This window comes from Rhynchophorus ferrugineus, unplaced genomic scaffold, assembly GCF_030347505.1.
Source record: "Rhynchophorus ferrugineus isolate W39M unplaced genomic scaffold, kcgeb_rfMv2 rfM8, whole genome shotgun sequence".
Lineage (NCBI taxonomy): Eukaryota > Metazoa > Arthropoda > Insecta > Coleoptera > Curculionidae > Rhynchophorus > Rhynchophorus ferrugineus.
The window spans coordinates 5,353,920-5,372,764 of NW_027472587.1; the positions used below are offsets into that span (position 1 = coordinate 5,353,920).

Sequence of the window (18,845 nt, forward strand, 5' to 3'; positions counted from 1 at the left end):
ATCTAAATGTTCTGGCCGAGATTTCGGAGTTCAAGTTCCATACTTCTTTAGTTAAGCGTGTAGCATCTTGCCAAATTTTATCATAGGCTTGCGTTAAGAATATAGCTGAACAGTTCTTTTTAATCTTCGTACGCTTTTTCCATAACATCTTTGATTCTACACAATGGGACACTTGTTGAATATTTGTTTATAAAATCAAAAGTAATATTGTACTATTAGCAGTGAAGTTAGTTTAAAGTATTTTACTCCATTTAGTGATTGTCCAGGTTCTGGTATCATAGTAATTTCAGCTATCATCCAAATATCTGGGACACAATTAAAATGTTGCATTAACAATTTGGTGAGTTTTATAATTCCCTGGTTGGTTCGATTTTGCAGCATTTGCCCGGCTGTTATATCATAGCTTAGTGCATCTTTAGAGTGGAAGTAGGTTCTTATAACTTTAATGGCTTTATTTTTGACGTGACTAGTTCCTAAGTCCTCAAATTTTCGGCGCCACTGAACGATACAATGTATTTAAATTCATTTTCATTTGGTTCACGAGAGTAGGCCTTCTCTCTCTTAAAACTTAGTTCGGCCGAAAATCAAATATAGATTATAAGATATACTGAAATGGAAACCTAATAATGACTTTTGAGAACAATGATTAATACTATTATATACCATTTAATTTCATTACTTAATAGAATATCCTGCAATCAAAAACATTTATAATATTCTATCGATTCCTATCCACATATATGATATATCCACATATACAATATTTAACTGGGATATCCTATTTAAATCCGGACCTTTGAGTTTCGTTCTGTACAACGTAATACCAATTTGAAGTTTATTAAAATTTAAATATTATAGTTTATGAAACATAACACATGGGCTGAAAACTCCCCGTCCTAACACAAAACAGTTTCATGTTTTAATTTTACACTGCTTCTTGTTGGGAAAAAATACCGTTCAAGCGAAGCAGTGGCTTGAAAAGAGTTAAGGACTCTACTCCATCAGAAACCTATCGATAAAACGTTGGTTTGCTGACTTCAAACGTGGTCGTAGAGACACTGACTATGCAGAACGCAGTGCACGTCCAAATGAGGTAGTAACACTAGAAAACATACAAAAAATCTACAAAATCGTTTTGAATGGTCGAAAAGTGAAGTTGCGTGGGTTAGCTAACATCGTAAAGATATCAAATAAACTTGTCGGTTTTATATTGCCTGAGCATTTGATTATAAGAAAGCTCTGTTCAAAGTGGATGCCGCATTTGCTTACTGTTCACCAAAAACAACAACGTGTTGAAGATTCTGAGCATTGTTTAGCCGTGTCTAAGCGTAAAAAACTGGAATTTTTGCGTTGATATGTTACAACAGATAAAACATGGATCCATCACTTCACTCTGGAGTCAAAACGACCGTCATCTGAGTGGACGAACTGATGACATGCCTATTTTGAGGCAATAGATAAATTATTCTACAAAAGTGGTATTGAAATGTTACAGCGGCATTGAAATGATTGGCTCTTGATGGAGATTACGTTGATGAATAAAGCCAATTTTGATAAAAAAACGAGTCTTCTTTGTTACGCCCGGGACTTTTCAGGCCATGTGTTAAATACTCATTGAATAAAATATTTTCATCAACTGGATCAAAAGTCATTAAAAAAGAATAGTGATACTTGATTTTACAATTATTAATTATTTAAATATTGTTGAAAGTATCTTGTACTATCGATATTTATGTATGACTTAATTTTTACAGATTTTCAAGAAATTTAATACCTCTAAAAAGTAGATAAAGACTATCTTAATATTTCAACTATTTAATAAGCTTTCATTAATGTAAAAATCAATCCATAGCTGGTGCTCAGGAAGAATAACTACTTCTGTACTACCACACTACTGTTGGTGTCGTAGGAATATATCTCAGTTAATCTCGCCTCAGTTGGCGGTCGGCCGCAGATGTTTTTATCTGCTTTTCAGATCTTTTCCTATGATTTTGATCTATGTCTTTTCCAGAGCTGTTCGCTGTGTCTTCTACCAAAAGGGTCGATTTCGCTACGGAGTCCTTGAGTAATTCGTTCACCTCTTTGTTTTGTGTTCACCGATACACATGTTCAAGCCATTGTAAGATGCATCTCTGAGTTTGTTCTTCAACTGTGCACTGATTGTCGTATCTTAAACGAATTACTTCATTTTTAATACGACCCTGGACAGAAACATGTAGAATATGTCTTAAAAATCGTATTTGAAAGACATTTTGATTGTAATACTTCCTTCCTTTCTACAGCTTGGCCTTCAGCTTGTTACTTCAGCGATAAATGGCAGATTCTTCTCCTGCTTCACTAATCCGATCATTTGAACTCCTGTACTTACCGTAACTGGATCCCGTTGAGATTAGCAAATACTTACATTAGCAAATAATTTGCTTTTTGTTTTGGTTATTTTTGGTTAGAATTAATATTTTTATAATAATATTAATAATAATCATGTAACCTACAAATGCTGCTACGAATGAATGTCACTCGTTGGACATAACGAATTTTTATAATATTTTCTTGATTTTTCGAAGTATGCTGCAATGATCGGAATAAATGGTAATCGAATGAGAGTCTGGTGAATATAGTAGGAATTTAAATTACTTATTAGATTCGTTCTAGGAGTCCATGTCAAATAATCTACTTCTTTTCCATTACATGTTCTCAAAAATAATTACATGTGTAACTTAAGCTTGAGAAAAGAGATCAGTAAATATTAAGTTATAGTACAACCAATAGTTATCATATTACTATTTTTCGAAAACATATAATTCGGTTTTGTTTACATATAGAAAGTAAAGTAGCTTAACGTGAATATGTCATCGAAGGAATTCAAAGACAATAAAGTGTTGCCTACGGGTGCTAAACTGCCTGTACATCAATTAAATCCCAGTTATACAGTTAGAGTAATATGCTGTGTGCTTTTTATATTTCTCGCCGAGATATTTTTGGCCCATTATGTCTACAGGTGAGTATATTTCTAAATTATTTATGGTAATCAAATTAAGTTTGAAATTTGAAGATATTACGGTGTTTGGTATGTGTATGTTGAATAGTCATCAATAGTGAAGACTTTCAGTAAATTTGTAAATATTTGTAAAATTGTTCATCATGTAAAAGACGTTTTTGATAGAAATATTTCACGTCAATTGACATTAACTTCTAATTATTTTGCTCCATCTAAGTTTTATATAAGTTTGTTGTATTTGATCGCTGGATCGAAGTTTACAGATGGGATGACAAGGTTTGGAAAATAGAAAAATGTTCACATTACGTTCATTAAACGTGTGTACAAGGAAGATTGCTTCCTATACAATAATAGGAACTTGAACTTAGAAAAGCTTATAAGATAGATAACACTTATAATGAAATAATGGGATTACGCATATACTATATTTTGATTACTATCGAAAGGACGATGTTGGTTTTCCAGGATCCATTCAAAATCTTGTGCCAACTAATACAAGTTGCATCGATCTGAATAGTGATCTTCAATATAGATCTTCATTTTTACAAATTCATTTTATGTGTAATCTGGATACAGAAATTGATAGACGTTGTGCTCACATTCCAAGTCTGAAGCAATCTATTTTCCATGAATTACAAACATTTCTGCATCAGAATAACGATTTTGTCGAAATGTTTCAAATAGTATTGGATCGATAGTTGCATCGATCTGAACAAGTGAATAGTATTCTTCAATATAGATCTTCAATCAATATAGTTCTTCATTTTTACAAATTCATTTTATGTGTAATCTGGATACGGAAATTGGTAGAAGTTGTGCTCACATTCCAAGTGTGAAGCAATCTATTGTCCATGAATTACAAACATTTCTGCATCAGAATAACGATTTTGTCGAAATGTTTAAAATAGTATTGGATCCATAGTTGCATCGATCTGAACAAGTGAATGGTAATCTTCAATATAGATCTTCATTTTTACAAATTCATTTTATGTGTAATCTGGATACGGAAATTGATAGACGTTGTGCTCACATTCCAAGTGTGAAGCAATCTATTGTTCATGAATTACAAACATTTCTGCATCAGAATAACGATTTTGTCGAAATGTTTAAAAGAGTATTGGATCGCATGAGGTTATTCTTGTAGACGGAAAAATTTTGCAAGATAGATGTAGGCGATACACAATTCACCGGGTCATCTACTATAAAACTCTTATTTCTTGCCTGGCAATGAAACCGCGATGTTGAATCCATTGCAAACGGCATTTACGGTCTATCGCATTTATATGTCTGGTCATAGCTGATTCCTCAACTAATCTAACAGTTCTTTGTGAGTTTTGCCCTCTAAGCTGTTTATTGTCATAGATATTAAAATTGTCACTTTTAAGTCGTTGAAACCAAAATAATAATAAAGCATCAATTGGAATATGACAATTACCATAAGTTTATAAAAAGGTTTGATGGATATCGGCAGTAATTTCCTTCAAACCAAAGAAAATAAGAAGTCTCGAAAATATAGAACATTGTCACTGAATAAACTAAATTAGTCTAAATAGGAAACTGTTTTTTAAATTCGATAAATGTCAAAATCATCGAATTTAACGGTCATGTTAGATCATTTACGACCTTTTAACATTAGTAATTCGCATTTTCACCTATATATATATATATATATATATATATATATATATATATATATATATATCTGATTAAAATACATGCAAGTATTTAATTATTTTATCATAATGATATTCCAACGAAGTCTTTTTTAACAGTTTCATCAGTTTCAGTAATTGTCCTCCAATGTCAAAATATGATTAAATAAAATCACTGAATTTTGATGAAAATTTAAAGTTTAACAACGATTTTGAGTAGCTTTGTTGGTTATGTAAGTCTATAACAAGGTATAGGCGCTATATGCTATTTTAATAAGAAAACTTTTAAAAACTTTTAATATCCCAAGAAAACAAAGAAATATTTCTATGAAGATAATATGCTTTATATTTTTATTAATTAAAAGTTCGTATAGAACAAAAAAGCACCCCAAAGCATTAATTAATACTTCCGTGGTTTTAAGTTTTAATTAAAATGAAACATTACGATTTCATACGTAAATTTTTATTATTAGGCCACAACTTTTTGAGTCTGCATAGTGGAAAGCTTGAAATAAAAATAAATTTTGTTTTTCCTTCGTCAGTTTTAGTTCACGCATTTTGGAATTTATTCATATGCATTATTTTATTATTTCATATTAATCGACGTCATCTTTCTAATAATACCATCATTTTATCACTCTAGAATTTCTGACATTCCTTGATAGAAACTTAAATCCACTGATTGTCACAAAACCTGTTTTGGAACCAACTTACTTCAAGCATTTTTCAGGAACAGGAAGAATTGGATGGGACAAGATTCGGACTATATGGCATGCATCAATATTTCCGAGCCAATTTCTCTTATATTTTACTGAGTCATTAAAAATGTATATATTTTAGCGTTGTTATGAAGGAAGATAACAACTTTCCTATTGATTTTTGTATTAATGGGTTGGCCAGGTTCGAGTAGCCCATAGTGATCAATAATCTTCCACTCATCAAACATTTGGTATCACGTGCTCTGTTTTTCATCGACGTAATAACTCAGCAGAATGTAAAGACTCACCAATATAAACTATGCCCCTAAAATTTTTCACTGTTGGTACATGCGGAACACAAATATTCCCCTTTCTTTTCATATTTAGTCTTGAAAATGGCTCAAAGTTTTTCTATGCTGGTTTAGTTCCATAGTAATTTGCCAAGATGGGGAAGCGAGATGGGAGATCACCCCTTTAACATCGAAATATCTGGAACGTTCGTGATGGGTCTACGTGGTGTTTTTCCCTTTTCGAAAAGAAACAAATAAAAGATGTCAAAAATTACTTTCTGAAATGTCGATTTTCAAGAAGTAACAATTTTTGAATTTTAAGGGAGATATAGTATGGCTGCACTGAATAAATATCACTGGAGATATTCAAATTCCCTTTTAAATAAGAAGTTAAAATTATTAATATTAGTGGTCGCCCTCTGGTCGAAATTCGACCACAATTCGTTAAGTTATCCATCTCTTCTCATAATGTATGTGAATTAATTAAATCTAATTTCCATTAAGTTTCACTAATTAACAAAGCATTACTAGGTGTAAATTACTACACCACTGAACATTATCACAAAGTATCATAAGTAAGATTATTTTCAGAAGTATAACAACTTCACAACATTAAATATGATCTTGCTTTACTTTTTTCTTATACAAATAAATATGGAATAATAAATGAAGAAACGTGTTTGTATTTCAAAACAAACAATATATTAATAAAATAATTTTGAAATTGATATTTGACTTTAGATTTTATATTAAATCAATAACGAACACAGTTAGGTAATTAATTTTTTACAATTTGGAAATGTACATTAGAGGAGTGCATTTACAATAACTAAATTAATTCTTAATTTTGCAAAACTTATAGGCCTATAAAGTAAATAATCAAATTAATTGATACAAGGCCCACAGTATAAAATTTCATATAGTAATATATATTCATAGCATTAATCGTTAAATACCTTAATATTTATAAATGCTTTAAAATGTTTACAAATTTACTGTTGATTGTTCGCAATTTCTTCTATATATCCTATGTGTTCCATCTATGCAATGCATGTAGTTATTTTCATTTTGACTTTTGCATATTTTCATTAGTTCATTTATGAATTTATACAGTCTTTATCTTTTATCCATATTTCTCACATAAAATATATATTGCAAAAAATACAGTAAGCTAAAATCATAAAATAATCATATCAATAATCTAAATTTTTCAACCAAATCGCATTATTCTTTGTTTATTTTTGCGTTTCACTCTTCAATCTCACCCTTGCGGATAACTCATCTTTAACTAATCCTCTATGACTTTCGTGCATTTACTGCTTTCTCCTTTGTCTTATGTCCCACGTGGGAACTAACAGCTTACCAACAAATGAGGAGTTGTAATTTTATGAAAGGAATACGAGAATAACCAAAAGTTATACAAAATCTTAAATAACACTACTTAAAATTAAATTATTATTAATTTATATTATTAAAAACTTCGTTTAATAATATTTGAACCCTTCACTTTTCGTTTTTATATCGCTCCAAATGTAAAATTTAAGGATCTCTCTTTCCCGGAATTTTGAAGTGCAACGTTGTCAGATTTTGATTTTAAAAATTACGCGTCGTTTGTTGTACGTTTTTGCCGGCGAGCTAAACTCTTAACCCATACGGCCACCAACTGGGTTTGTAGCACGTATTTAGCATAAAAATATTAGGCCTAAAAATTCTTCCTCGATATAGTCTTGAACCGTGCTAAATTTCACCCCTTCATATGCCTCCATTCCCATCAAAAAGGGAGACAATATTTTCACTAAGCTGATTAATATACACATATTGCATATATATTACTGTAGAGACCTTGAGGTATGTCGAATTTTACATAGTGGAATAACGGTCTACAAAATACCCAGAAATATAATCCCAGATGTTGAACACGGACGAGGCGCCAACTAGAACCCGATAACGAATAGCCTCGAGACGTTTTTCTGGGATGCTATTGAAGGGTATTTCCATCATTCAAGACTCGACCATCGTTTGGTTTAGACGTGCCACCATCGACTGCCCAAGCCTTGTCTCCAGGTAACACCGCTGCCATCCGTTTTATCTATTTTGTATTTTCTACATTTTTTAAATTGCTAATAAATAACGGTCACATAATGTAAACACCACTGTTTCATTTCATTTTACCTCCATTCACCGAGCCAGCTAATTTACCCTAAACTACAATAATTATATTCTTCGATTCCAATCTTATTTCCAAACCCAATATTTTTGTTAGTTAGCTATTGACACATTCAATACACAATAATATTGCCTTGTTTGTTTTTAGTAAGAAGTTCTTTTGATATGTGGCATGATCATTAAAATTATTTTGCATTCTCTCAAATACTAAAAACAATTAGATATTAAAATCATCATTTAAATAATCTTTTGGTTTGTTATGCATTGTTTAAACAAAACGGATAATATATGGAAAACGATGGATGTCCTGGTTGTGTTTCAAACTAATCAAAAACTAAGTGACAAATAGTAATCCTGATGGTATTATTAACATATAAAAATCGACTTTATTATCTGTGAAACCATGACATATTATGCTTATATTTGCTTTTTTTACCCAGCACTGGTTGTTCTAGATTTTTTGAATAATAATTCGTGGATATGTTTTGAGTTAATATGTCACTCAGTTGATAAAAATCATATAATAAATTTAACAACTTTTGGAAAGCTGGAAAGAACCTAGGTTTCAATGATTCTAGTTAATTTGGGGGATTAGTCTGCAGGGGGTGAAATATATTTAGAAAAATATATAACCTCTTCATATATTACGAATATTTTATTAGATGCTTGCACTTTACACTTTACAAAGGTATGTATTGTATGATGTATGTAAAAATGTGCTGAGAAAATTGAAAATGTATATTAACCAAAATATTTTCCATAAGTTTCTACAACATTTTCTCATCTTTCTGTCAAACATGTCAGAGGAACGGTATTGTTTCTAAAGCGATTTTATCGTTAAAATCGTGTACCAGACAAGCCATGCTGCATCGGTCTGAACAATTAGTAATCAGAAGTCCCAATGCAGAATTTCCAATTCGAGCTGCAACGGTATATCTTTCACAACTTTTATAACATGCCGGAGCTTTGTCCTGGAAAGAAGATCAATTGTAACGTCTGTTAAATGCCAGTTCTGATCTCATTTGCAACAATACATTTTTCATTTCGGTTTTGTTAGTTCTTAATGCATTTCACATTTCTGATCTTACCATATGCTCACTATGATTATACTAAATAATGGCTTTAATATGGGAATGTTATAGTATATCTCAATCTATCGTATTAGACCCAATACGCGTCAGAAAACTTTCTTGTGTGATAAGAAATGAAACTGCGAAGTTGAAACAGTTTAAAATAGTAGTTTCTGTCAAGTTGCCTGGTAGCCATTTTACCTTCTTTTGAATCTTTCTCATTACATGTAAATATTTAGAAATTATTGATTTATTAACTACTAAGCTATATAAAAGCTATTTGAAAGTTAGATATGGTTTTAGGCCAAATATAGTCTGGTCCTTGACATAATTTTTAATCGTTAAAAATAAACTATGACAGAGCAGAATCCGAACAGATCTCTAAAAGTGTCAATTCTCTATATACTGAACAACTCAATAATACTAATGGAAAGCTGATATTTTATGTAGACAAACGTCAAAAACACCGAATTTTACAGTTAGGATAGGTTTGCTAGCCATTGTTTATCTATGAGTTTATATATAAGATATGTTTTTCAGTACATATTGTGTAACTATTGATATACTGGAGTATTTCAAGTAGCTGAAGTAGATGTCAACATATGTTTATTACTAAGGCTAATACAATTCAGAGTAAATTTTAGAGTGTTTATGAAATATACGAATGTTCATCATTATCATCATCAGTGTAGTTTTATCACAATAACTACTAAAATATGTTTCTTTATATATTTCCAGATTAATCAATTCAGAAATACGAGAGAATTATCTCAGCAAGCACGAATTTCGTCAGAACTTTCACAACGAGATTCGTTCGGAATCATTCCGTGAAGAAGTCATCCGAATTGTTACGTACCTGAACAGCAAAAATGAAATCCAAAACGATCAGGTGCCGCAAACCGTCAGCAATACAAGGAAGAAACGAAGCGCTGGACGGAATAGGGAATACAACTTTTTGGCTGACATCAACACGGAGGAACCGTTAACCGAATATCGACGACCTAAAGTGAGAGCCTTAGCCGATGAGAAAGCTGCCGATACTAGAAGGAAACCGGGACTTCCTGGTGATGCGACTGATGAGCAGTGGATTTGGGTGTCCAGTACGAGTAAAATTCCGGTAAGTACTTTCAAAGTTTATTATTTCAGTAGGAAATAAAGATTTTTAGACGAAAAACGCTTATATCTACTATTGATCGCCCTGTGGTCTAAAGTTGATCACAGTGTATTAAACTAATCATGTTTCTCTCATAATGTAGTAAAAGCACTAATTTAAAAATTACATTTTACATAATACTATCCTTTAAAATGAGCACTATCCTTTATATTGTTTTATAATCTTTAAAAAAATACCTCTAGCCCCAGTGACGCGGCTATGTTTTGTGTCATCGGTCTTATTTGTAGCGCACATTACACAAAAATATTAGGCCTAAATTTTTTTTCCTCCGTATAAACTTTAACTGTGCCAAATTTCAAGCGTCTCGGCAAAATTTTCGTTAAGCCTATTAACATATAGATTTTAAGATTTATATTCGTATCAAAACACTAGCCGATGTCATGCGACATCAATATACAATTGGTAAACAATTAATGTTGAACGTTGTTAAATAATTTTGAATTCTGAAGTGATGTACATTCCTGACAAACGTAGATAAAGCTATCACATGATAAAAAAACCCAGAGATTTTCGAAACTCGCTCATAACGAAATGACATTTGTATCCCAGCCTTGCTGAGAAATAATGCCAATATATATATAAAATTAATAAAAGTATATTAAATTTTTTTTCTGGAATATCTAAAAGGTATCAAATTTTTCAACCAACCGTTCTTGTCAAGGAAATGTACATGTAATGTATGTGGCTTTTTAAATAAGATATATACCATTATGGCAAAAAGGCCTTTTATTTATCAACATAATTTACATTTAACTCAATACACTTCGTCAATGATATTTTGATATATCGATATTTTTAAAAATATCGATACATCGTTTTCGATATTTTAAAAAAATGTTGGTATATCGATACATCGGAGAAAAATAATCGATATATTTTTTGCAACAAGTAAAAAAAATATTGATATTTTACACCTTTAAAAGCTTTACCTTCTTTTATGATCAAAAATTCAATCAATCAGAAATATCGATATTTTTTCTGCATCTCTAGTAGGAACTTGTACAGAACGCAAGACAAGTGTTCTTTAGAAACCACTAAATATCGAAAAAATGCATATCCAATGAGGTGCTTATTATATTTTTATTAGCGATATCTATCAGCAATCATTCAAAAGATGAACCGAAGATTCCTCGCCATTAAGTCTTGCCGCAGATATGGTGGGTTTAGTAAGGTCCTGCAAATGTCTACCGAAGTAAGTTAATAAACTGAATGGCGTATTGTTAACGAGGCGAATGAAAGAAACAAAATAATGACAATGTTCAGTCACAACTTGCTAATATTTCTGTCGTCGTCAGCGTGCTCACCAAACATATCATCTTCTGATAACCAATTGCTTATATTGATGCAGCTTGGCTTCGCTGGCACACGGTGTCGAAATGTTGAAGAAGTTCGAACAGAGATGGATCACTGCATCGTTGCCAAACCAACATCGTTCTTACGACGCGGTATCGCCATGTCGCTTGAAGGATAGGAAAAATTATGGTTTTCAATAAATTCTTTATTATATAAAAAATATCAGAATACATTCAAACAGCTAATAAATATAATTTTAAAGTTGAAGAAAACATCCCTATTAGTTATACATCTAATAATATTATTATTATTGTTATTGTATTATTGTTAACAATTTCTTTTTATGGACTATCAATACCCGATTAGCCGTACATTTTCCAATAAATTTATATCAACTTTAATTAAAACTATACCATTTGGCGCTGCTATTGGCTTGTCGATATTTATTGCTAATGCTTTTAATAAACACGTCACCGACAGATGGCAAAATTTAAGTTTTCCAACTCGGAAAACTACCTACGTTTCGACAATTCTACGATACATTGTTTCGGGTGGAAAATATTTGGAAAATTGAATGGGACTTGATTTCTCGTTGTTCTGTATGTAGCCAGATGTGTTTTTCTTTTCGATGCTGTCTTTTTTTTGGCAAATCTCCGAGGAATTTCCGCTAACATTGACTTATTCAAATAAGTTTGGTGCGTATATTCGTGTCTCGTATCGAGAGGTTTAAGAAAAAAAAGAGCCACTGTGGGAATTCGACCCTTTATTAACGCAAATTGAACTGAGATAGGAATCCAAATACATTACAATAATATTAAGGAATAATTGATAAATATTTTATAGACCATTACCAACACAATTAATAAATTTCATTTTATATAGAAATTCAAGATATAATGTTAGGAATAACCCTTTACCTACTTTTCACGTCTGATATAATAAGTAATCGGGATAAATGAAGAATGAAGAATAAAATTGAGTTATAATAAGCCAGATTTCGCCATAGAAGTACGAGATGCATTTGTCCAACATTCATTCAAACCATTGTAATCTACGCCTCTAGATTTCTTCCTCAACTGTGTATGTGATTTCGTAGAAAAACGTGTAGAATTGTCCTTAAGCATAGCGGTAGAAAAACTTCAATCTTACAGGTATCATAGTGTCGAAGCCTCGAAGCTGTACAGAAAGATAAGAAAGAGACAGATTCTAGCAAACACAAAAGATCTTTTTAAACTCAGAGCTCAACACTTTTGCAGTTGTACCCCATTAAGATTTACAATAGCAGATGATCCGTCAGTTGTCACTACTTTGGTTTGCTCTTCATTAATTTTTAAGACATATTACAATTGCAATGCCAATTGTGTTATTAAGAATGTTAGAAGCCTTAACATCTGTATCAGAGAATATAAAGCTGTCACCAGCAAACATGAGATAGGTCAAGGTGTTAGAACTCTTCGTATAATAATATCGACTATTATGTTGAAAAACAATGGACGGACCACAAATCCTTGGCATTATTTCCAACTTGTGCGCAGCAAATGGACCCATCGTAAGATGCTTGAATAAATATAATAATTTTGGGGAGTATCTGCAGCTTTCAAAGTTGACAAAGTCGAAATATAGGACAAAAATCCAAAAATCGATATGAGAAATAATCGATGTTTATTCTAATGAATTTTGTGAATTATCTGCACAAACAATTATATATAATTTATAATTGTATTTTCTGCGGATATATTACTAAAATAATTTATTAAAAACGAAAATATTTATCAAGACCCAAACATAACCATCTAATATGTAATAGTTAAAATGTCAAGTCGATTTGATGAAAGTTGAGTGAACTATGATATAAATTAAAATAAATGAGCGTGCAATTCAGTGTTATACGTGGTACTACTTGCTGTGTATTTATTATTATAACAATATAAATAATTCTACTTTGGCGTGACTTCTCTTAAGATCAATCATCGCCATTTTTATAGAGCGTCCTAAAATGTATGCTCGATTTGATTTCAACATGATACATTGTTGAAACTTTGATTTTGTATTGATCTAAATTATATGTACATAGTATCGGTTCATATTTGGAATAGCAATTCATGCAAATTCCTTCGATAACCGTATTGGTAATATAATACTCTTTTCTCGAAATGTTCCAGAATTATTTTGCATAAACGTTGCTGATGCAGTCTTGCATCTTCTGTTGACGACTGTCGACTTGTTGGCACATACTTATTATAATCTCAATAAAGAAAAGCTAGTGGTGTTAAAATCACATTCCTGGATGTCGAAATGAGAAAGTAGATGGTGTCCAGGAAGTGTCTCATTCAGTGATTAAATTGTTTAAAGGTTTTATGACTTGAGTCACAACGTTGTTGGAACCACATGTCATCCATATTAATAACAACCAATTTAGGCAGAAAAAACAGCAATCAATAAGTGCGTCATTAGCGCTATTTTTATAGAAGTCCAACAATTAAATCCAAAAGTTATCCAATATAATTAAGGTGCTTTCTCTGAACTTTTTTTTAAAAAATACGACAGTTTAAATATGTATCGAGACTATCAAAACGAAAACTAAGTTCGATCTTGATCTTCAACCATTCAATGAACTCATTTTGTAATTGTAATTGTATTGTAATTGTAATTGAATTGTAATTAGGTTTGAGCTTTTATATGTAATAAATTAATTGCAAAGTTCCCGGCCTGACACATACATAGCGCTACTACAATTAGATCCATATGTTTTAGTTAGCCTTTATCATTAGTTTGTGAATTATAGCGTTCTGAATGAAGCAGATTTGTGACGGTGAACGCAGTGGACACCCAAAAGAGATTGTTACCGAAGAAAACATTTAAAAAATACACAAAATGATTTTGAATGACCGTAAATTGAAATTGAATGAAATAGCAGATACTCTAAAAATATGAATTGAACGTGTACATCATATGATTCACGAATATTTGGGTATGACAAAGCTCTGTGTAAAGTGGGTGCCGCGCGAGCTCACTTTGGACCAAAAACAACTACGAGTTGATGATTCGAAGCAGGGCTTGAAGATGATCAAGCTTAAAAAACCCGAGTTTTGGGTCGATGTGTGACAATGGATGAAACATGGAACTCTATTATTTTACTTCGAAATCCAATCGACAGTCATACGAGTGGATTGCACACGATGAACCCGTTCCAAAACGCGGGAAAACGCAATAGTCGGCTGACAAGTGTATGGCGTCTGTATTTTGGGATGCGCATGGAAGAATTTTAATTGACCAGCGTGAAAAAGGAAGGACCATCAAAAGCGACTATTACAGAGCGTTATTGGACCGTTTGAGGAAGGAAATTTCCGAAAAACAGTCGCATTTGAAGAAAACTAAAGTGCTGCTTCGCCAAGAAAATGCACCGTGTCAAAAATCTATGAATTGGGCTACGAATTGTTTCCTCATCCACCGTATACTCCAGATCTGGCGCCCAACGACTATTTCCTGTTCTCAGTTCTCCAAAGAATGCTCGCTGGAAAAAATTTTCGTCGAATGAAGAGGTGATCGACGAAACTGATGCCTATTTTGAAGCAAAGGACAAATCGTACTACAAAAATGGTATCTGTTAGCTGTAAAATGGTAGCTGGAGGATCGCTATAATCAGTGTATCATCTTTGAAGCGAATTTTGTGGAATAAAAAACTAATTTTGCAAAAAAATATGTTTTACTATGGTAGGCCGGGGACTTTTCAATTGAGCTGTTATACAATTTAGGAAGTAAATCAGTTATAAAGGTTGCTTTTGACATTGATTTTTTTTCAATAAAATGGAAAATTATTATTTAATAGTTTATGTATTCTATTAGGGAATCCACCGTTTTACACAAGATTGAAATTTTGAAATATATATATTATACACAGCGTAATATACATATAAGTATGCCGTTTGCGTGAAGTTTTGCTTCTTTTTCTTAATTGAAAAAAAAATGCAAGTGAAATATATAGAATGATAATAAATGCATACTGTGATGAGCGATATATTAATAATAAAATATGCCTCAAGATAATAATATTTGGAAGTGATTACCTTAATCAGGATAATCCCGTAAGCTAAGTGTCTGTTAGTTTCTCCATAATCCGTTATCCACTAATAGCATTTGTAATTTCGAAGGGAAAGGACCCAAACAAACCTTTTAAAAGATAGCGAGAGTTATTTGGTTCATTAGTCCGAAACATTCTGTTACCAGCCATTATTTGTCGAACTCATTAGTAGAAATATGTTGTACTGAGTTGTGACAGAGGGGTCAGTTGAGATCTAAACAGGGTAATATAATTAATTTAACTAAACAATCTATCCCATTGTATCGATGAATTTACTTTTACTTTCATGTCAATATCTTACATTTATTTGTGTTTCTGATCTATTTCGTTGACTGATCATCCAATGAATCACAGCCAATCTGAAATTGAAATATATCACTATTATTTAATGCATAATCGACATTATAAGTAATTGGGACTATTAAGTTTAACTATGAAAAATGAAATAAAATGTTATTATTTTTATTAATCTAAAACATTTAATTAAGAATATCCATTTATGTCTTTATGCAAGAATAATGGTTGCTACGGATTCAACAAAAAATATGCGTATAATTTTTTTTATAAATGTTTTAAGCTTTCACTTGCCAGTGACCAACTTAGAAACATTCTCAGAAGGCATCCGGTCTTATTCAGACTGGTTACTGGCGTGAGAGGGATGATTATTTTTTGTTGTTCTTCCACTGGATTTTCCACTGTTGTAAAGATATTTACAATTATAATCACAAACTAAAGTACATCCATTCTCCAGTAGGATTCGAACTATATTAACCGCGACTATTTTAACAGTAGGAGGACCGTCCTTTCGCCTTAAACACTGCGCCACCAAACTGGCGTATAGTTTAAATAGTTATTTAAAATCTACTTCTTTATAGCATGGAATCGTGTTGATTTTTCTCTTTTCAAGTAAATCACTACTTTGATGTTTAATACTTATTATGTCGATGATATTATGAACGATTCCTATTAGTATTTGCTTTTTATTGTTGATCAGTGATATCTACATTAACCTAGCTATGAAATTCCATGGCTTTGTCCTTTGTCCATATAAAAAAAATAGTTCTTTCTTTTTCTTTAAATGCGGCCGTTTTCCGGCGATTTCTTCCTTTAAACGGTCCAATAACGCTATGTAATAGTCGCTGTTGATGGTCCTTCCTATTTCAAGGTGGTCAATGAAAATTATTCCATGCGCATCCCAAAATATAGACGCTATAACCTTGCCAGCCGACTGCTGCGTTTTACCATGCTTTGGAGCGGGTTCATCGTGTGCAGTCCATTCCTATATCAGTCGATTGGACTTCGGAGTGAAATGGTGGAGACATGTTTCATCCATTGTCACGTATCGATTGAAAAACTTGGGTTTATTAGGCTTGATCATCTTCAAACACTGCAATGAATCATCAACTCGTCGTTGTTTTTGATCAAAAGTGAGTTCGTGCGGCATCCACTTTGCATAGAGCCTTCTCGTACACAAATGTTCGTGAATGATATGATGTACACGTTCAGTTGATATCTTTAGAGTGCCTGATATTTCATTCAATTTCAATTTATGGTCATTCGAAATCATTTTGTGGACTTTTTAAATGTTTTCGTCGGTAACAACCTCTTTTGGGCGTCTACTGCGTTCACCGTCTTCGATGCTTATTTCACCATGTCTAAACTTAGCATACCATTCGTTGATGGTTGAGTTTTATGGAGCAGTATCCGGAAACTCGGCATCAAGCCAAGTTTTTGCTGTATTTTTTCCCCTTCAAAAACAATATTTTATCAATAAGCGAAATTCCTTTTTATCAATTTTTTTTTCACAGTAACAAAAGTTGCTTCACTCAAAATGTTATAATTCACAAACTAATGATCCAACCGCTGTCAAATTTATACTGGCATCTTTCGAGGGTTAGGACTAACTAAAGCATATATGGATTTGTAGGAATGTTCGTCGGGTCGGTCAGTCGGTCGAAATGTGTGGCTGCCGCGGCGATTATTTGTCAGAACACTCACTACTATTTTTGGAAGGAATTTGCACGGGAACTAAAAACACTGATTGAATCAAAGTTGTTTATTTTAACTTACGATTGATACATGTGGTCGATGGGAGAATGGACAGGATATTAGGTTAAGGTGAAGGAAGTACGGTAGCGCTGTGGAAGTGGTACTGTTACAGGGGGACGGTGATAAGAAAAGAGAGCGAGACGTCGTCGTGATGGCCTTTTATACTCCAGAACTGCATGGTACCAATCCACCGGCATTGCCAACCTTTGTAGTTGTTGATGGTGAATTGGTGGTGGCCTAAAGGGTCGTGGCGGTCGCCACAGATTTAATTCTAGTAGCGACATCTATGTGTCAGGTCGCGGACTATTCTATTGACCTGTTATATCTTTTTTTAGCATTTTTATTTGTCTGTTGATTAATTATTTGTAGATTGATAACAATAACAACAGAATGTTCCTAGTATCATTTTTATTATCCTGAAGAACTTTTCTGGTACTCTACGGCCATATTTGCCTGTTAATAAAGTATTATTAGTATAAAATCGTTTTTATTGGAGTTCGAAATTTGATGTTAAGCGATCAATCAATGGCTTATAAATATTAAAGGCAGCGTTCGCGGACAAGATGATTTCGGCTTAATAATTTTCGAGTCGAAGCGGGATAATTTTTAATCTACAACACCCCCGCATTTCGATCCGGACATATTAAAAATTGGAAATAAAGGGACTGTATTTTCTATACATTGGTGTACCGTTAAAGTTAAATTAATTTAAAAGCTTTACTATTCTATTCAGGGTTTTCAATTCTATTTCCTGAATTCCTTTTTACATTTTACTTTTTCACTCTCAGTGATATCTTCCTCCTACATTTCCTCGCCATTAATTAATCTTTCTCCTTCCTGTTGTTTGTTGTTTTTCTTCTTAGAATAGTTTTTGTTTATACTAATGATCGCCCTGTGGATGAAATTCGACTATAATTTGCTGACATCGTTACATTTCTCTCATAATTCATCATTCTTCTAATGATATGTTACTAAAATTTGTTTTCACGGTATTTTAAATATTAGATTAGAAATATATTTGATATATAACATTAATTAAAATAATAAATGTCTGTATAATAAAAGACATTAAAACATATGCTATATTTATCTGAAGAACTAACACACACTAACCTTTTTTAAATGATATTTAGTTACATTTTATTTCCATTAAGTTTCAACAACCAAGAAAATATTGATTATTTTCAGACCTGTGACAACTTCAAAGCATTCAATATAAGTATACATGATATTTCTTTACTTTTATGTTGTAAATATAAGTATGGAATAATAAATGAAGTAATACATGTTTGTATATAAAAACAGAAGATGTATGATAAAAATTAAAATTTATATTTGACTCTAGAATGTCTACTAAAACAATAACAAACACAA

At 32.1% G+C, this 18,845-nt stretch overlaps 1 protein-coding gene across 5 annotated transcripts in view; it reads left to right on the forward strand.

The window, feature by feature from the left end:
* Positions 1 to 18,845, forward strand: part of LOC143200544 (uncharacterized) — a 235,392-nt gene that overhangs the window by 8,592 nt on the left and 207,955 nt on the right. For all 5 annotated transcript variants that reach the window (XM_076410986.1, XM_076410984.1, XM_076410987.1 and 2 more), the window contains exons 2-3: positions 2,823 to 2,998; positions 9,613 to 9,991. In XM_076410986.1, the coding sequence (XP_076267101.1) occupies positions 2,847 to 2,998; positions 9,613 to 9,991 (531 nt within the window). In that variant the 5' untranslated portion in view covers positions 2,823 to 2,846. The remainder of the gene's footprint in view (positions 1 to 2,822; positions 2,999 to 9,612; positions 9,992 to 18,845) is intronic.